A 15743-nucleotide genomic window follows, 5' to 3' on the forward strand; every position below is an offset into this window, starting at 1 on the left:
TATGTAGAAGGATATTAAATATGCAGAATAGATGGCCGAAGGCCTAAATTACAACCATGGAGACCTTTGAAAGAGTATTTATAGGAGCACACACAGGAAAATAAAACATCGCAGGGTACTGTTTCAGGGCTATGCCTACCCTGTAGCACCCCCTGCTGACCTAGTGTGGCACCGCAGCACTTCCTGCCTCAGTTTCCCTTCTCTCAGGGTCCCTTAAGAACTCTACACAGTATAAAAGTTTGTAAGACAAAATTCCCCTGCTGTGGTTCTACTTCATTAAATATAAATACACTTGAAATAAAGTCTTTTCCTTTGGCTCAGGCCTTGCACAGCTCTTGTCATTGGGACCTGTGGTCTCCGGTAGCTCCTCTCACTTCAAAGAGCTTCTCTCTCTGAGGACCTCCCTACAAATGAGCCCAGATGGCATTTTGTCAGGCCAAGGTGCTTGTTATTCAGTTAACTGCCTAGAAATACTCATTCCCCTTAAAATAGCTTGTCATGGGTAGCCTGGGCCTGGACTCCCTTAATGGGCCCAGCTAACCCTGTGACAGGGACAACACGAAGTTAGGTACATGGGCCCCAGGGGTTCTCACAACAATTTTTTGGGTGGTCTCAGAGTGTGGCCACCAGCAAACACTCTGACAATTTTTCCTAAAATACTTAATTAACTTTAGGAAAAACAAATAAATATGCACATATACATGTCCAAATCATTGTAATTTATGTAGGACCCACATGAGGCTTATGCACCATTTAAGCTCCAGTTCAGCTCTTTGGAACAAATTTTATTTCAAGAATTTAAGTGGGATGTAAGTGGTGTTGTGACCTTGGGTAGACCTCTGCACAGGGGGAATTTTACCTATAGTTCTTTTCATCTTCAGGGGCCTTTACAGATATATTTACACTCATGTCCCTCTTTGGGAAACTGAGGCAAAAAGGTTAAGTGACTTTCACAGAGTGAGCCAGATCTGGAATTAGTACTCAGTTGTTCCCAAATTAGACAGACAATATTGTTTGTTACAGAGTGCTGGGCTGGGACTCCTGAGCCAGCGTTCTGTTACGCCAGCTCCAATTAAGAAAGGTAAATTGGAGCTGGCTAGAGAAACCTGTGCCTGACTGGTGAAGGGGAAACAGCTGCCAGCCTAATTAGCCTGGGGTTATAGACAGGCCCAGAGGAAGGAAGCAAGGGGAAGCTGGAGAGAGGAAGGAGAGTGTTAGTGCTTCCGCGTCCCTCCTGGTTGTAGAGACTGAGACGCTCTTAAGGCTGAAACCTCCAAGCTGTAGACGGTGAGAAGGTGGTGGCATTGAACCTTGCAAATAAACTCCACCAGTGATTGCTGAACCTGAGGGTCTCTGAGTGGTTTTTGGAGCAGAGGCAGGAGCAAAGGGGGCCCTGCTATACCCTGTTACACTGTTCAAACAAATAATGCACCAGATTTTGGAAAACAATCATACTTTTAACCTTTGTTTTGGTAGATTAAAGTTGATAAGGTTAACGTTTTATGACAGTCTCTGATATCCCATGAAATGAGCAATCATAAACCTGTACTGCAGGATAGAGTACAGTGCCATAGTCCCGCAGATAAGTAGCATGCAGAAGTCATAGTCGAGAGTTCTTGTGCATGTGGAGATTAGTCAATCCACATGGTCATGCATCTTAAAAAGCAAAAAGTATAGAGACACTGCAGAAAGAATAGCATAAGATAAATACAATTTACTGGAAAAGTCAGCCATTCCAGAAGTGCTAGTTTGTAATTCAATCAATAAAGACATTGGGAGAAATTCTGCTCTCAATTACACCAGTGTAATTCCATTGAAGCCACTGGCGTGCCTCTCTATTTACACCAGGGTGAATGAGAACAGAATTAGTCTCATGCAGACCACTTTTCTTTCCCTCCTCCTTTTCATCCTGTGGAACGGGTTCTCCATTATATGGAAGAATAAGAGAAATAATGATAGATCCTAATCATGCAGATTCCAGTCTAAATCTGTTCTTAAAGAACAGCGTGCTTAAAGACCCCCTTCTGTTCACTGCAGCTGGCTTACTCCACAGGCCACTCCAAAGTTTCTTCATTCTAAATGAAAAGAAGAACCCAGTAATGTGTATTTCAGTTTGGCCTGTAATTCATTTCTGTTTATGCTCTCAGGTTCTCACATCTGTTTGGTACAATCCTCAGCTCAGCCTAAAATCTCTTCATTTCTGTTCCTAGTGAATGAGGCAGGGCTGGAATTCATGATCCCTGACTCTGAAGGTCAGCCTACTGTCCCTAGGCACGGATGGATATTCTCCTGGGCAGCACTGAAATTTAGTGCTATATGTGTTGCCATTCTTTAGACCTTTTTTTCCCCGGTCATATGACACAATGATGTAAGTTAAGGAAGAATTTATATTGAACTGCCAACAGCAGTGGACAATCTACTGCAGTTCTGAGTAGTAGATGAGACATAGCAACCTTTGGATTTATTGCTTAGCAACCTCAAACACACACCCAGGAGTAAAACTCACAGCCTGGCTCCGCAGCAGGACTGAGAAATCCCTAATTCACTTGTAAGTTTTCTAATGGCTAGGAACTGATGGGTGTATATTAAATTCTCATTCATCTGTAATGCCTCTCTGAAAGCAGGAGGAGACATTTCTGGATTGATACCTGCCCGGAAGGTAAGAAAAACAGTTCTTCAGTAGAGTTCCAGGAAGCGAAATCACAGTCGTTTTAAAGGTTGATTTTAACCAGGACTTAAAAAAAGAAAAAATACTCCAAATATGTTAGGCACAATCGCATCGATCCTCAAAGGTATGTAGGTGCCTAAATACACTGGAGGATTTGGGCCATTGTGATGAATCAGATAAAACTTCATCTGAAGCTCTTTGGGGAAAGACAATTATTTTTTGAGCAATGGCAGGGCTAAACAAATTCCCAGACTGGCCTCTTCTTTTGAAAGCACTTCAATAACTCAGAAATTCCCCAAATAATCACTTGGAAATTTTTTTACAATAAATAAATAAATCAATCTCTAGTGAAACCTATCTTGATTATGAGCGGATTTTTATCGTAGTGATAATATCCTGAATGCAGAGAGGTAATCAAATTGTACTTGTGTGTTGCTATTGAGCACAAATGTTTGCTACACAGAAAAGGAGCCAGGAAAATGGTATCCTAGTGAAAGGCTTGTCTTGCTTTCACTTTGAACAGTATGAAGAGCCTTTATATCAATTTTTGAGTTTCACTGGTGTTCAAAACTAGCTTGTCTTTGTACATTATGCTCGTTACCACCAGGGAAGATTGTACTTGGGAATAGTCTAAGCATTTGAGAGCTGTGTGAATTATGGGCCAGATTATCTGCTGGTGTAAATCAGCATAGTTGCATCGAAGTCAATGAAGCTATGGTAATTCATATTAACTGAGAATTTGGCCCTGTAACTCTTGACAGATGCAAGGTTTGGAGTATGATCCTGACACTTTGGGGGTGAATGTTGCTAATATTGTAATAATTATTGACTGTTCTCATGTTCCTCCTTCTCCTAGTTTGCTAATGGTTCTGGTTCCCTGTTTCCTCACCGCAGTTTTGGAGTTATACCACTGGCTTAATGGAATAGAGAGTCAAACCCATTGATTATTTGCATTTCTGTAGTGTCTTTCACTCTGTGTAAAGGCACCTTACAAACATGAATTAATCCTAACAATCACCCTGGGAGGTAAATGTGGGATATGTAGGGATCGCATCAGTCGTCACTGAAATGCGGTTACCTCTAGAGTGGAATGCAGCAACTGTTTCAAAGCACAGAAACACTGCACAACACTGTAATGAAATGAAGAAAAATATCATAACCAGTTGAAATTGCAACGGTAGTTTATGTAGGCACAACATAACTACTTCATTTAGAATTTGGCCAGGACATTGGCTTAACCCCCCGATGTCTTACCAATGTTCCAAAGGAGCTTGGTTTTACATGTTACTGAAAGAAACTCACCTAACCAATGGCAATCCAATGGGGTTGACAAGTTCCCTTCTTTCTAACTCCGTGCTCCTTTACAGTTATATCTGCTAACGGGAAAGACCGTTCTCATTTTTATAACCCATTTCTTGGGCCAGGCAAGCAGCCTGACATATAAATCCATCCTCCCCAACCTCCCAGGCAGATAATCACCACCCTGCACAAATGACTAGAGGGTGCCACCAGACCTATCAGAAAGCCGACCCAGAAATTTACCGCTAGGGTTCATCATACCCATTTCAGGCAATATTTGGACTCAAACCCTGGCTAGGAACCAGAAGGTCAACATGCTAGTAATTACACTAGTGTGCCAAGATGGCCGTATATCACTTTTGTGCATTTCCTGAAAAGCTCAACTCTTCAAAGCAGCTACAAGTATTTAGGAATGAAGTGGAAATAGCAAAATATATCAAAAACAGTGCTACTGATATGGCTACTGAAAGGCCATAATCAGCCAGAAACCCCTTTAAAGGATGCCTGTATTCAGGGCGGTGCACGTTCAGGGCACAGTTGCAGCCTTAACTTGGAATTACCTTGCTTTGGTCAAACTGTCTCAGAGACGTTACTGATATTGAGATTATCCTTGCTATTGTTTAGCCCTGGGTTAGGGGTGTTTTGCAGGATGGTGATGGTGTTTTGGTCTCTGAATTGGCTAGTAAAGTCAGATTCTGCCTGCATTCCCTGTGTTCAATTCCCATAGAGGCAGATGAGAGCTGTATGTATGAAGGGTTACAGAAGTAGCTTTCAAACTGTGGCTCATGCACCACCTCAGGACCACACTGTCCTTCCTGGTGCTCCACAGAATGAACATTATGAGAGACCAAGATGAAGGAAGATAGGGTCTCTGAGATTAGGGTCTGTCTACACTTGAAAGTTAACGGGGATTAAGGTGGGATGTAAATTTAAAGCACAATAGCTATTCCTGAATAACTCCATGTGTGAACACTCTGTTAGCTTAACCCACTTGCAAAGTGACCCACAGAATGAAATGCTAGAGAACAACTCAGCCTCAGGATCCAGTTTAATGTCTCATCATCTTCCTAACACAGAGCTCCCTGTCCCATAGCAGGGGTGGCAGATCCCAACCCCATAGAGAAACATTCCACACTGGAAAATGGGCAGAGGACAAACATTTGCAAAAAATGAAGTAAAGTAGGCGTAGTATCTGCCTCACTGCTTCCCAGGGGCATGGGAAACATGGAGACAAAATGGACAGTTCTGAATAGCAGAAAATAGGGTGTTGATGCTACATAGAAAACTCCCAGCCTCAGGCATCTGTTACTACACACATATTACTTCCTGTATCCCATGTCTCATGGGAATTATTAGAAAAGTTGGAAACAAGGAAGGGGAACTGAAGGAAAACATTCAAATTGGGGGAACTGTTGTCTAATGGTTAAAATGGGGGACTGATAGACAGCACGCCTGAGTCTATTCCCAACTCCGCCTTTGACTAGCTGGGTCACCTTGAGCACCCTTCTGTGTGGCTCAGTTCCCCATCCATAAAAGGGAATACAAATATTTAGCTCCAGGATCTCTCGGGGTATTTGTGAGGCATAATTAATTAATTAATTAATAATTAACGCTTGTAAAGCATTTTAAGCTCCTCAGATGAAATGGGCTGTATTTATTTAGGAGTGCAAAGTAACAATTTCTGATTTAGAAAAGGAATGTAAAAGAAACATCTACTGATTGTTTTCTAACTGTATAGATTTGTTTTCCCTTGTATTTTCTATCTATCTAAGACATTTCTGCCATGTCTTTCAGAATTACATGGTGTTGATCTGCTTTTGCATGTACCACAGTGAAATATGGCTGCTGTGCCAGAAGATGAAGGCCAAACTCCTGGACTGAAACTCCCCAAGCTTAGTGTTCAGAGTATGCCCATCAGAGCGAAAAGGAGAAGCCAGGAGAGTGCTACGCTGCCAGGTCTCAGAAAGGATGCTCAATGGAAAGAGACATTCTATGAGAAGGTACAACAGAGAGCGTTGAATCTACAAAGGGAAAAGGTGGAAAAGATTCACGTACGTAAGGCAGAGGAAGAAAAGATAAAAAAGAAAGAACCTCTGGACTGGCTGTCTAAGGAATGGCTGAGTGAAGAGAAGACGACAAGGGACACCAGGGCCTATTTGCTCGACAAACTCCTACCCACATTAGTCCCAGGAGTAGAAAAATTGTTAATGGAAGTGGAAAGAAAGAAGGTGCTTGAAACAGACCAAGATCCACCCAAGTTTGATCCCATTAATTTTCTAGGAGAATATCTGATGAGGCATAACCCTCAGTTTGATACATCTGCAAAACTAGATCCCTACAAGAGAGGGATGAAGGCTGTCATGGAGGAGTTGAAAACTCAGGTGCCTGATACAGCACTTAACAGGTGAGTGAGTTTAAACTATGCTTGGTTGTAATATACCCTTCTCATGGTATCTCTGTATTCATTTTAGAAAAAGCAGTACATTCCTTAATTGGATACAGTGACTGTAATCTGGGATGGCAAAAGTGCATCCTCCGGCACCAAATGAATCCCCTGGAGTTCTGTGCCATGGCCAGCAGCTGTCTTCTTCGAGTCTTGGAAGCAAGAGAGATGCCAGCACATGGCAGATATAGCCAATCAATGGCTTATGCAGATTTAAGGCAGTATCCTACCCCCACTGTGTAGGCAGTGCTTGATTTGACACTGTGCGCATGGAATGAGGACACTTTATGACCTTTCTGGACATTTTTAGCACCAATGTTAACAACATAGGCCAGACACTCCTGAGGCCCTTTTCCCCTTATGTCCCTCCAAAGAGAATGAAAACAGGGTTAGCCAAGTTCCTCTGGTGCCCATCCTGAGGATTTCTCTTGACTGGACCAAGGGCAGGGCTGTCTGGGTTCTCCTTGGGATCTCCCACCAGGAAAACGTTTGCTACAATCCTTCTGTAGCTATGTTCATTTCAGATCCGTTCATGTTTAGCCATTGTAGGCTCTCTTTCCGTCAGCACTTCCCTTTGAATCATTATTGCCCATCCTAAATTAGCAGATGAGCTGGTTTTCTCTGCACAGTTTGGTCCAGTGTTATTTAATTCATGTATATTTTTCTACAGCATCTCACATGAGGAGATTATAAAATTCAGTTGCATTAATAAATAATACATTCGTCTTGATTTGTCAATTCAGAAAAATATGCAAGTGAACATCTGTGTTAATGAAAGGCACCAGAGTGGGCAGCAATAATGTCAGAACTACTCATTAACTTCCCGATCACTTTATTCCAGAGTCTGTTTTGGTAGAATAACAGGATTTGTACAGTACTCTCATCTATTTGCATAAAACTGAAGTCAGGTTTGGGTGTCAGGAATTAAGGAAAGAAGATGTTGACATAAAATGTCTCATGTCTAGACTCTAAACTAAGATAATGGAAGTTCCCAGTTATTAAATGAATAAAGGAATATGGTTAAATATCTCTCTCTCTCTCTCTCTCTCTCGTATTTCTAATGCATATGCTGTTGTAGGTTTCAGAGTAACAGCCGTGTTAGTCTGTATTTGCAAAAAGAAAAGGAGGACTTGTGGCACCTTAGAGACTAACCAATTTATTTGAACATAAGCTTTCGTGAGCTACAGCTCACTTCATCGGATGCATACTGTGGAAACTGCAGAAGACATTATATACACAGAGATCATAAAACAATACCTCCTCCCACCCCACTCTCCTGCTGGTAATAGCTTATCTAAAGTGATCACTCTCCTTACAATGTGTATGATAATCAAGTTGGGCCATTTCCAGCACAAATCCAGGTTTTCTCGCCCTCCGCCCCCCCCCGCCCCCCAACTCACTCTCCTGCTGGTAATAGCCCATCCAAAGTGACCACTCTCTTTACAATGTGTATGATAATCAAGGTGGGCCATTTCCAGCACAAATCCAGGTTTTCTCACCCCACCCCCTTCCAAAAACCACACACACAAACTCACTCTCCTGCTGGTAATAGTTTATCCAAAGTGACCACTCTCCTTACAATGTGTATGAAAATCAATGTGGGACATTTCCAGCACAAATCCAGGTTTTCTCACCCTCCCACCCCCATATACACACAAACTCACTCTCCTGCTGGTAACAGCCCATCCAAAGCGACCACTCTCCCCACAATGTGCACGATAATCAAGGTGGGCCATTTCCAGCACAAATCCAGGTCTTCTCACCCCCCCCCCCCCCACACACACACAAACTCACTCTCCTGCTGGTAATAGCTCATCCAAACTGACCACTCTCCTTACAATGTGTATGATAATCAAGGTGGGCCATTTCCAGCATAAATCCAAGTTTAACCAGAACGTCTGGGGGGGGTAGGAAAAAACAAGGGGAAATAGGCTACCTTGCATAATGACTTAGCCACTCCCAGTCTCTATTTAAGCCTAAATTAATAGTATCCAATTTGCAAATGAATTCCAATTCAGCAGTTTCTCGCTGGAGTCTGGATTTGAAGTTTTTTTGTTGTAAGATAGCGACCTTCATGTCTGTAATTGCGTGACCAGAGAGATTGAAGTGTTCTCTGACTGGTTTATGAATGTTATAATTCTTGACATCTGATTTGTGTCCATTTATTCTTTTACATAGAGACTGTCCAGTTTGACCAATGTACATGGCAGAGGGGCATTGCTGGCACATGATGGCATATATCACACTGGTGGATGTGCAGGTGAACAAACCTCTGATAGTGTGGCTGATGTGATTAGGCCCTGTGATGGTGTCCCCTGAATAGATATGTGGACACAGTTGGCAACGGGCTTTATTGCAAGGATAGGTTCCTGGGTTAGTGGTTCTGTTGTGTGGTATGTGGTTGTTGGTGAGTATTTGCTTCAGGTTGGGGGGCTGTCTGTAGGCAAGGACTGGCCTGTCTCCCAAGATAGGTGAGAGTGTTGGGTCACCCTTCAGGATAGGTTGTAGATCCTATATAATGCGTTGGAGAGGTTTTAGTTGGGGGCTGAAGGTGACGGCTAGTGGCGTTCTGTTATTTTCTTTGTTAGGCCTGTCCTGTAGTAGGTGACTTCTGGGAACTCTTCTGGCTCTGTCAGTCTGTTACTTCACTTCAGCAGGTGGATATTGTAGTTGTAAGAATGCTTGATAGAGATCTTGTAGGTGTTTGTCTCTGTCTGAGGGGTTGGAGCAAATGCGGTTGTATCACAGAACTTGGCTGTAGACGATGGATCGTGTGGTGTGGTCAGGGTGAAATCTGGAGCCATGTAGGTAGGAATAGCGGTCAGTAGGTTTCCGGTATAGGGTGGTGTTTATGTGACCATTGTTTATTAGCACTGTAGTGTCCAGGAAGTGGATCTCTTGTGTGGACTGGACCAGGCTGAGGTTGATGGTGGGATGGAAATTGTTGAAATCATGGTGGAATTCCTCAAGGGCTTCTTTTCCTTGGGTCCAGATTATGAAGATGTCATCAATATAGCGCAAGTAGAGTATGGGCATTAGGGGACGAGAGCTGAGGAAGCGTTGTTCTAAATCAGCCATAAAAATGTTGGCATACTGTGGGGCCATGCGGGTACCCACAGCAGTGCCGCTGATCTGAAGGTATACATTGTCCCCAAATGTAAAATAGTTATGGGTAAGGACAAAGTCACAAAGTTCAGCCAGCAGGTTAGCCATGACATTATCGGGAATAGTGTTCTTGACGGCTTGTAGTCCATCTTTGTGTGGAATGTTAGTGTAGAGGGCTTCTACATCCATAGTGGCCAGGATGGTGTTATCAGGAAGATCACCGATGGATTGTAGTTTCCTCAGAAAGTCAGTGGTGTCTCAAAGGTAGCTGGGAGTGCTGGTAGTATAGGGCCTGAGGAGGGAGTCTACATAGCCAGACAATCCTGCTGTCAGGGTGCCAATGCCTGAGATGATGGGGCGTCCAGGATTTCCAGGTTTATGGATCTTGGGTAGCAGACAGAATACCCCAGGTCAGGGCTCCAGGGGTGTGTCTGTGCGGATTTGTTCTTGTGCTTTTTCAGGAAGTTTCTTGAGCAAATGCTGTAGTTGCTTTTGGTAACTCTCAGTGGGATCATAGGGTAATGGCTTGTAGAAAGTGGTGTTGGAGAGCTGCCAAGCAGCCTCTTGTTCATATTCCGACCTATTCATGATGACAACAGCACCTGGGAGTGACAGAGACTGGGAGTGGCTAAGTCATTACGCAAGGTAGCCTATTTCCCCTTGTTTTTTCCTACCCCCCCCCCCCCCAGACGTTCTGGTTAAACTTGGATTTATGCTGGAAATGGCCCACCTTGATTATCATACACATTGTAAGGAGAGTGGTCAGTTTGGATGAGCTATTACCAGCAGGAGAGTGAGTTTGTGTGTGTGGGGGGGGTGGGTGAGAAGACCTGGATTTGTGCTGGAAATGGCCCACCTTGATTATCATACACATTGTAAAGAGAGTGGTCACTTTGGATGGGCTATTACCAGCAGGAGAGTGAGTTGGGGGGTGGGGTGGGGCGGAGGGTGAGAAAACCTGGATTTGTGCTGGAAATGGCTCAACTTGATTATCATACACATTGTAAGGAGAGTGATCACTTTAGATAAGCTATTACCAGCAGGAGAGTGGGGTGGGAGGAGGTATTGTTTCATGGTCTCTGTGTATATAATGTCTTCTGCAGTTTCCACAGTATGCATCCGATGAAGTGAGCTGTAGCTCACGAAAGCTCATGCTCAGATAAATTGGTTAGTCTCTAAGGTGCCACAAGTACTCCTTTTCTTTATGCTGTTGTAGTACTTAGGCACATATATAACCTATACCTGATACAATTAAAGCAGTGATAATTGACTCTTATGAATTGCACTTAACTCTATTTACCTGCCTTTAAATGTAGCTAGACTGGTGATCAGCACATGAGCACTCAGCATTTTGGCTTGCCATTTATTATGAGATTTATGATTTCATGCTTTACCTTTGCTTTGGGCTGGTAATTCCAGTTTAAAATTTGGGAGTTAAGTTCTTAGTTTGACCGATGTGGAAGAGTCCGAGAGCTGATGCTCAGGAAATCTGTATGAGGAGTCACAGCAGTTGGCCTCTCCATGGCTGTCAGTTCCAGGGGATTTACACAGCCATGGCAGTAACAGGTAGTATCATGGGATTTGTGTTTGCATTATTTTAGGATTTCCATATTTGTGTCTGGCAGGATCACAGGATTAGTATGGTGTTCTTAAATCTGGGGTACTTGTGGCACCTTAGAGACTAACCAATTTATCTGAGCATGAGCTTCCGTGAGCGACAGCTCACTTCCTCGGCTGCTACTCTGAAACCTGTCATTAAATCTGGGGACTCCATAGCTGCACTACAAGCTTTTGCTCCCACCATGCTCTGGTGCATAATACTTGCCATGAGTCGCTGGCTTTCCAAGTAGAACAAATTAGGAGACGAATGGCAAGGGGAGCTCAGAATGGCTCATGTAAGCACCCAAAGTTCAGGAGTGAAATCCTGGCCCCATTGAAATCAATGGGAGTTTTGCCATTAAATTCAGAAGGGCCAGGATTTCACCTCAGTTGCTTATCCAAAATTTATCCACCCTAGCTGAACTTTCTCTGGCTTCTTCCATCCCCACCCTAACTGTGACCATGTTGGGAGGCCAGGAGTTCATGAGAGTGGGGTGGGAGAAGTTCCTTTTTATCTGAACCAACTCACACCTGAATTAATGTCTGGTTTTGTTCAAAGGATGCCAATGCATCCAGCTGATTCATGCATCCATATGTGGGAGAACAGGGGCTTCCTTCCTTCCTAAACATGCTTCTTTGTGCAGGGAGTCATCCTAAAGATATCTCTGCTTATCATATGCATTACTAACAAATGTGTTCCCACCATGGTGCATCTACCCAGGACTGTTATAACCAGATGGAAACTTCTGCAGTGGGACAATCTTTGTCCTGCACCCAAGGACAAAAGGAAAACGCATTTACATGCCCTTTCAGGACCACATGGTAATAGCTGGAACAAGCTTCCTAGAGAAACAAAATTGCAGCACACTGCATGTATAGCACATACCGTCCCTTGTGTTTGGCACTGCCCAAATTAATCATCAAAGCAGTCTGGCAACTCTTACATTGGAGTTAATCCTGCTTTGTGTTTGCTAATCATTCCTGAAGAGGGGCTGATAGTTGAAATGTTTCTAAGTTTATTTCCTGTTTTTAAGTTACAGAGAACTTTCTTGATCCATTTAATTTGGCAACTGGTACATCTCTTCTTTGCAGCATTATTAAAGCAGTCCAGAAAAGGGAATTAGGTTTCCCAAGACCCTGCTCCATTGTATCATGGTGTTAGGGGTTGAATCACATCAGAAAGCAGCTGTCTTTCAGTTAGTCCCATAGTTTGGCTTTTTCCTAGCAGTGAACAGGGCAGTTTCCCCATTTATTTTGTGGATTTTTTTAAGCCAAGTGCCGTTTGAATTTAAAGGCCCTTGTCAAGGAATTTTTAATGTAATTTTTCCCCGTTGTCATTTATAAGTTGAGATCTGCAAACTGAAATCTTTTTCCTTGCCTTAATATTTATTTCTTCTTGTATGTACATCTACCTGCCATTTGTTATAGAGTGAAGTCCTGCCCTCACCGAAGTCAATGGCAAAACTCCTGTTGACTTAAACAGGACCAAGGTTTTCCCCATAATGTTGCACTTGAGCAGTGAGCCTTCACACACAGGTTCCATTCTGTAGGGTCAGTAATAACCAAGGTCTGCATGGTCTTGATAAACGTGTACATACTCTAAACCACAGGGCATTACTTACACCGAGCCAAAACTACGTGCTCATCTTGTGGCAGAAATCTGCTCAACGATATTAATTATCCCTATATTCTGCACAGCCTGGTAGTCCTTCCTGCGTCCAATATACTCAGGATTCTCCTAGAACAGGTGTGGAGAAGGCTTCTATTTGCAGTGTTACGGGTTTACAGTGGGACTCAATCCAAGCAGTCTTCCTTCTTTTCATCTCAAAGCGAAAGCAAAAACATTGTTGATAGATCAGCGCAGAAGCTGCATCCACCTTCAGCTGATGTTTGTTATGATTTTATCCATAGATGAGCTAGCCCCAGAATTTCTGGTGTTGCAAAGACTAGATTCAATGCCCCATGTGAGGCTAGATGTGGGAAAGATTTTAGCAGGGATTTTCATTGACACAGTGAAGGCTCCCGGGAAAGCGTAAAGAAAACAGAGACGCATCCTGTCCTTGTTATATTGGTAATTAGAGATGTTAGTACACTTACTGCTATGTAGGCATAAGAAGCCAGAGGCTCAGACCTTTACCTCTTTGCGGTTAACAACTTAGCCACATGTGGCCTGGTCCTGAGAGGTGCTAAGGACCCACAGTTTCCACTCAGCTCTTCAAAATATCTGGCCATTAATTGGGCAGTGCCAGTGGACAGCAAATATTTAAAATCTAAGAGGCCAGGAGAAGTGAGAAATAACTTTTTTGTGGTAGTCGGGCAAGCCCTTTTGTAAATTCCCTAATTTGCTCATTCTGAGGTTGGATCTGATCCACATATCTCACCATTTTATCAAGATTAGAAATAATCCCAAATGAAAACACTGCAGAAGGAAATGAAGGAACAGATCAAGACAAAGACAGCTCTGTGCCATTTGGAGCTGCAGGAATCACCTCCAAGAATCCCGTTAAAAATAGGGCTGTGGAGCCCTGAGGCCCAAGTGAAATCATAAGTGTTGCAGAAGGTCTAAGAGGGTTAAGTTTCACAAGACTCTCTCGCGTGCATCATTCATATGCCTCTCACATACTGGGCAACTGAGTGACTGATGAAGAAGCTTCCATGATAAATGGTCATGACTTAACAGTGACCTAGTGATAAATATTACTGTAGCCAGTGTGTTATTATAATATGTTAAATAGGCCTTATTATTAATTAAAATGTAATTGCTTTATAATTGCAAGCCTTGTTCCTAAACTATAGTGAGAGGTCAGGGATAGTATCAGATTATCATCACACCTTAAGTGAAAAAACAATCTTGGAGAAGAGAGAAATCATCTGGTTAAATTACAGTCCTGGGGCCAGACTTTGCTCTCAGTGACAAGAGACAAACAGGAGTAGCGCCACTTACTCCTGCTAGTTATAGACTGGCATAACTTAGAGCAATATCTGGCTCAGTGAATGCACAGTACATGGGTGAAAGGAACAGTTAGGAGCTCTCAATACAGAGACAAAGACTTTTTAACAATCCATTGAAATGGGAATAAAAAACTCCAGACCCTCTCCCCCCATAATTGAGCTGTTACCCTGTAGCTATAGGCACAATGAGTGCCATTCATGGGGTTGTTTTCCTGAAGACTTTACTTATATTTTACAGAAGAAAAAAAAATCTACACATGATCAGTTTAATAAAATCCTTTTATCCTGGCTACAAAATGGAGGACTGGCAAATGCCCTTCTGATAGGTTAGAGAAGGAAAACAGCTAGAATCCAGAAGAAAGAAAGGCATTTCTGGTCCAGGCTTGCAAACCCTGTGTTCAATAAAAAAAAGAACCATGGTAGGCAAATTATCCCTGTCCTAAAGCAATGAGAATTTTATTGTGCAATAGCACTTTGGAAAATTCATTAAACATAGTTCACTGCCAGTGCAATTCTTACATTAAATGGTACATAGGCTCTGAGACAAATGAATAGTAATGCAATTTTGTTGTTAAATTATGTGAAGCAAAATTATACCCCTCAGTTCCTGCTAAAATGTTCGGCAGGAAAATTGAAGAACATCTCCATAATTAATGATTAGCACCATCATAGAAAGGTGCATTCATTAAGGGCAAAATCCACCCTTTGTGTAACTCTGCAAGTCACTAGAGTTGCACCAGGGATAATTTTGTCCCTAAATGTCTGACTGTCTCTGGGCTCAGAGAGAGTTCCATGCACCTTTCACAAAAGGCTCTCTCTACAGTGATGTACTTGATACTCAAGCTCTGCATTCAAATTCTTAATTACACTGGCCTTCAGCAGAGACTTTCACTTCATGACAAACATTCTCGCCTTCCAAGAGCTGCCTCATGAAGACATGGATTGTGAGTGTTTATATAGAATTTGACTGGTAGTTTGTTGCCCCAAAGATCAACTATTTCAATGGGGAAAAGACCTAATGTAATAGAAAGTACAGGAATTACCGTGTGCAATTACTTCCATTTCCTGCTGTTCCTCAGGAGAGGTCAAACCAAACTTAGCTCAGCCTATGACAGTAACTTTATGATCCATACGCCTATGCCTTACAGGCTAGCCAGGATGAAGTCTGAGGTAAAGAAAAACCGTGAGCAAAGGGAGCAGGTGGAGAAAATCAAGTCTCAGGTGGCAGAAATGCGAAAGGAGGCCCTGGCAGTGCAGTTCAAAGAATGGACATTGGATGTCAGAGGAAGGCTACCACTCACACTGGTAACTAGGGCAGATATTCACAGAAACACTGCTATGTCTATACCCGGGAGGAGGAGAATGGAGGCTATTGTGGAAGTGAGTTTGCTATGTTATATAGCAGGAAGGGAGAGGAAGGATGGTCCAGTGGTTAGGCACTAGCCTAGGACCCACGAGATCTGCCTTCAAGTCCTTGCTCTGCCTCAGACTTTCTGTGTGACCTTTGGGAAGTGACTTAGCCTCTCTTTGCCACAGCTGCCGAATGGGATAATAGCCCTGGCCTGCTGCACAGGGGGGTTGTGAGGATAAATCCATTATTGTGTAGTGCACAGGTGCTACCGTGATGGGAGCCAGATAAGTGCTGCAGATAGTTTTATATCTCTCAGCCTTGGGTTT

At 43.0% G+C, this 15743-nt stretch overlaps 1 protein-coding gene across 1 annotated transcript in view; it reads left to right on the top strand.

Annotated features, from left to right (window-relative positions):
• The first annotated feature begins 2595 nt into the window (after nt 1-2595).
• EFCAB5 (EF-hand calcium binding domain 5) overlaps nt 2596-15743 on the top strand; it is a 56008-nt gene continuing 42860 nt past the window's right edge. The window contains exons 1-3 of the mRNA XM_073316004.1: nt 2596-2659; nt 5762-6371; nt 15215-15371. Coding sequence (XP_073172105.1) covers nt 5806-6371; nt 15215-15371 — 723 coding nt within the window. The 5' untranslated portion in view covers nt 2596-2659; nt 5762-5805. The remainder of the gene's footprint in view (nt 2660-5761; nt 6372-15214; nt 15372-15743) is intronic.

Source organism: Lepidochelys kempii, chromosome 17 (genome assembly GCF_965140265.1).
Source record: "Lepidochelys kempii isolate rLepKem1 chromosome 17, rLepKem1.hap2, whole genome shotgun sequence".
Lineage (NCBI taxonomy): Eukaryota > Metazoa > Chordata > Testudines > Cheloniidae > Lepidochelys > Lepidochelys kempii.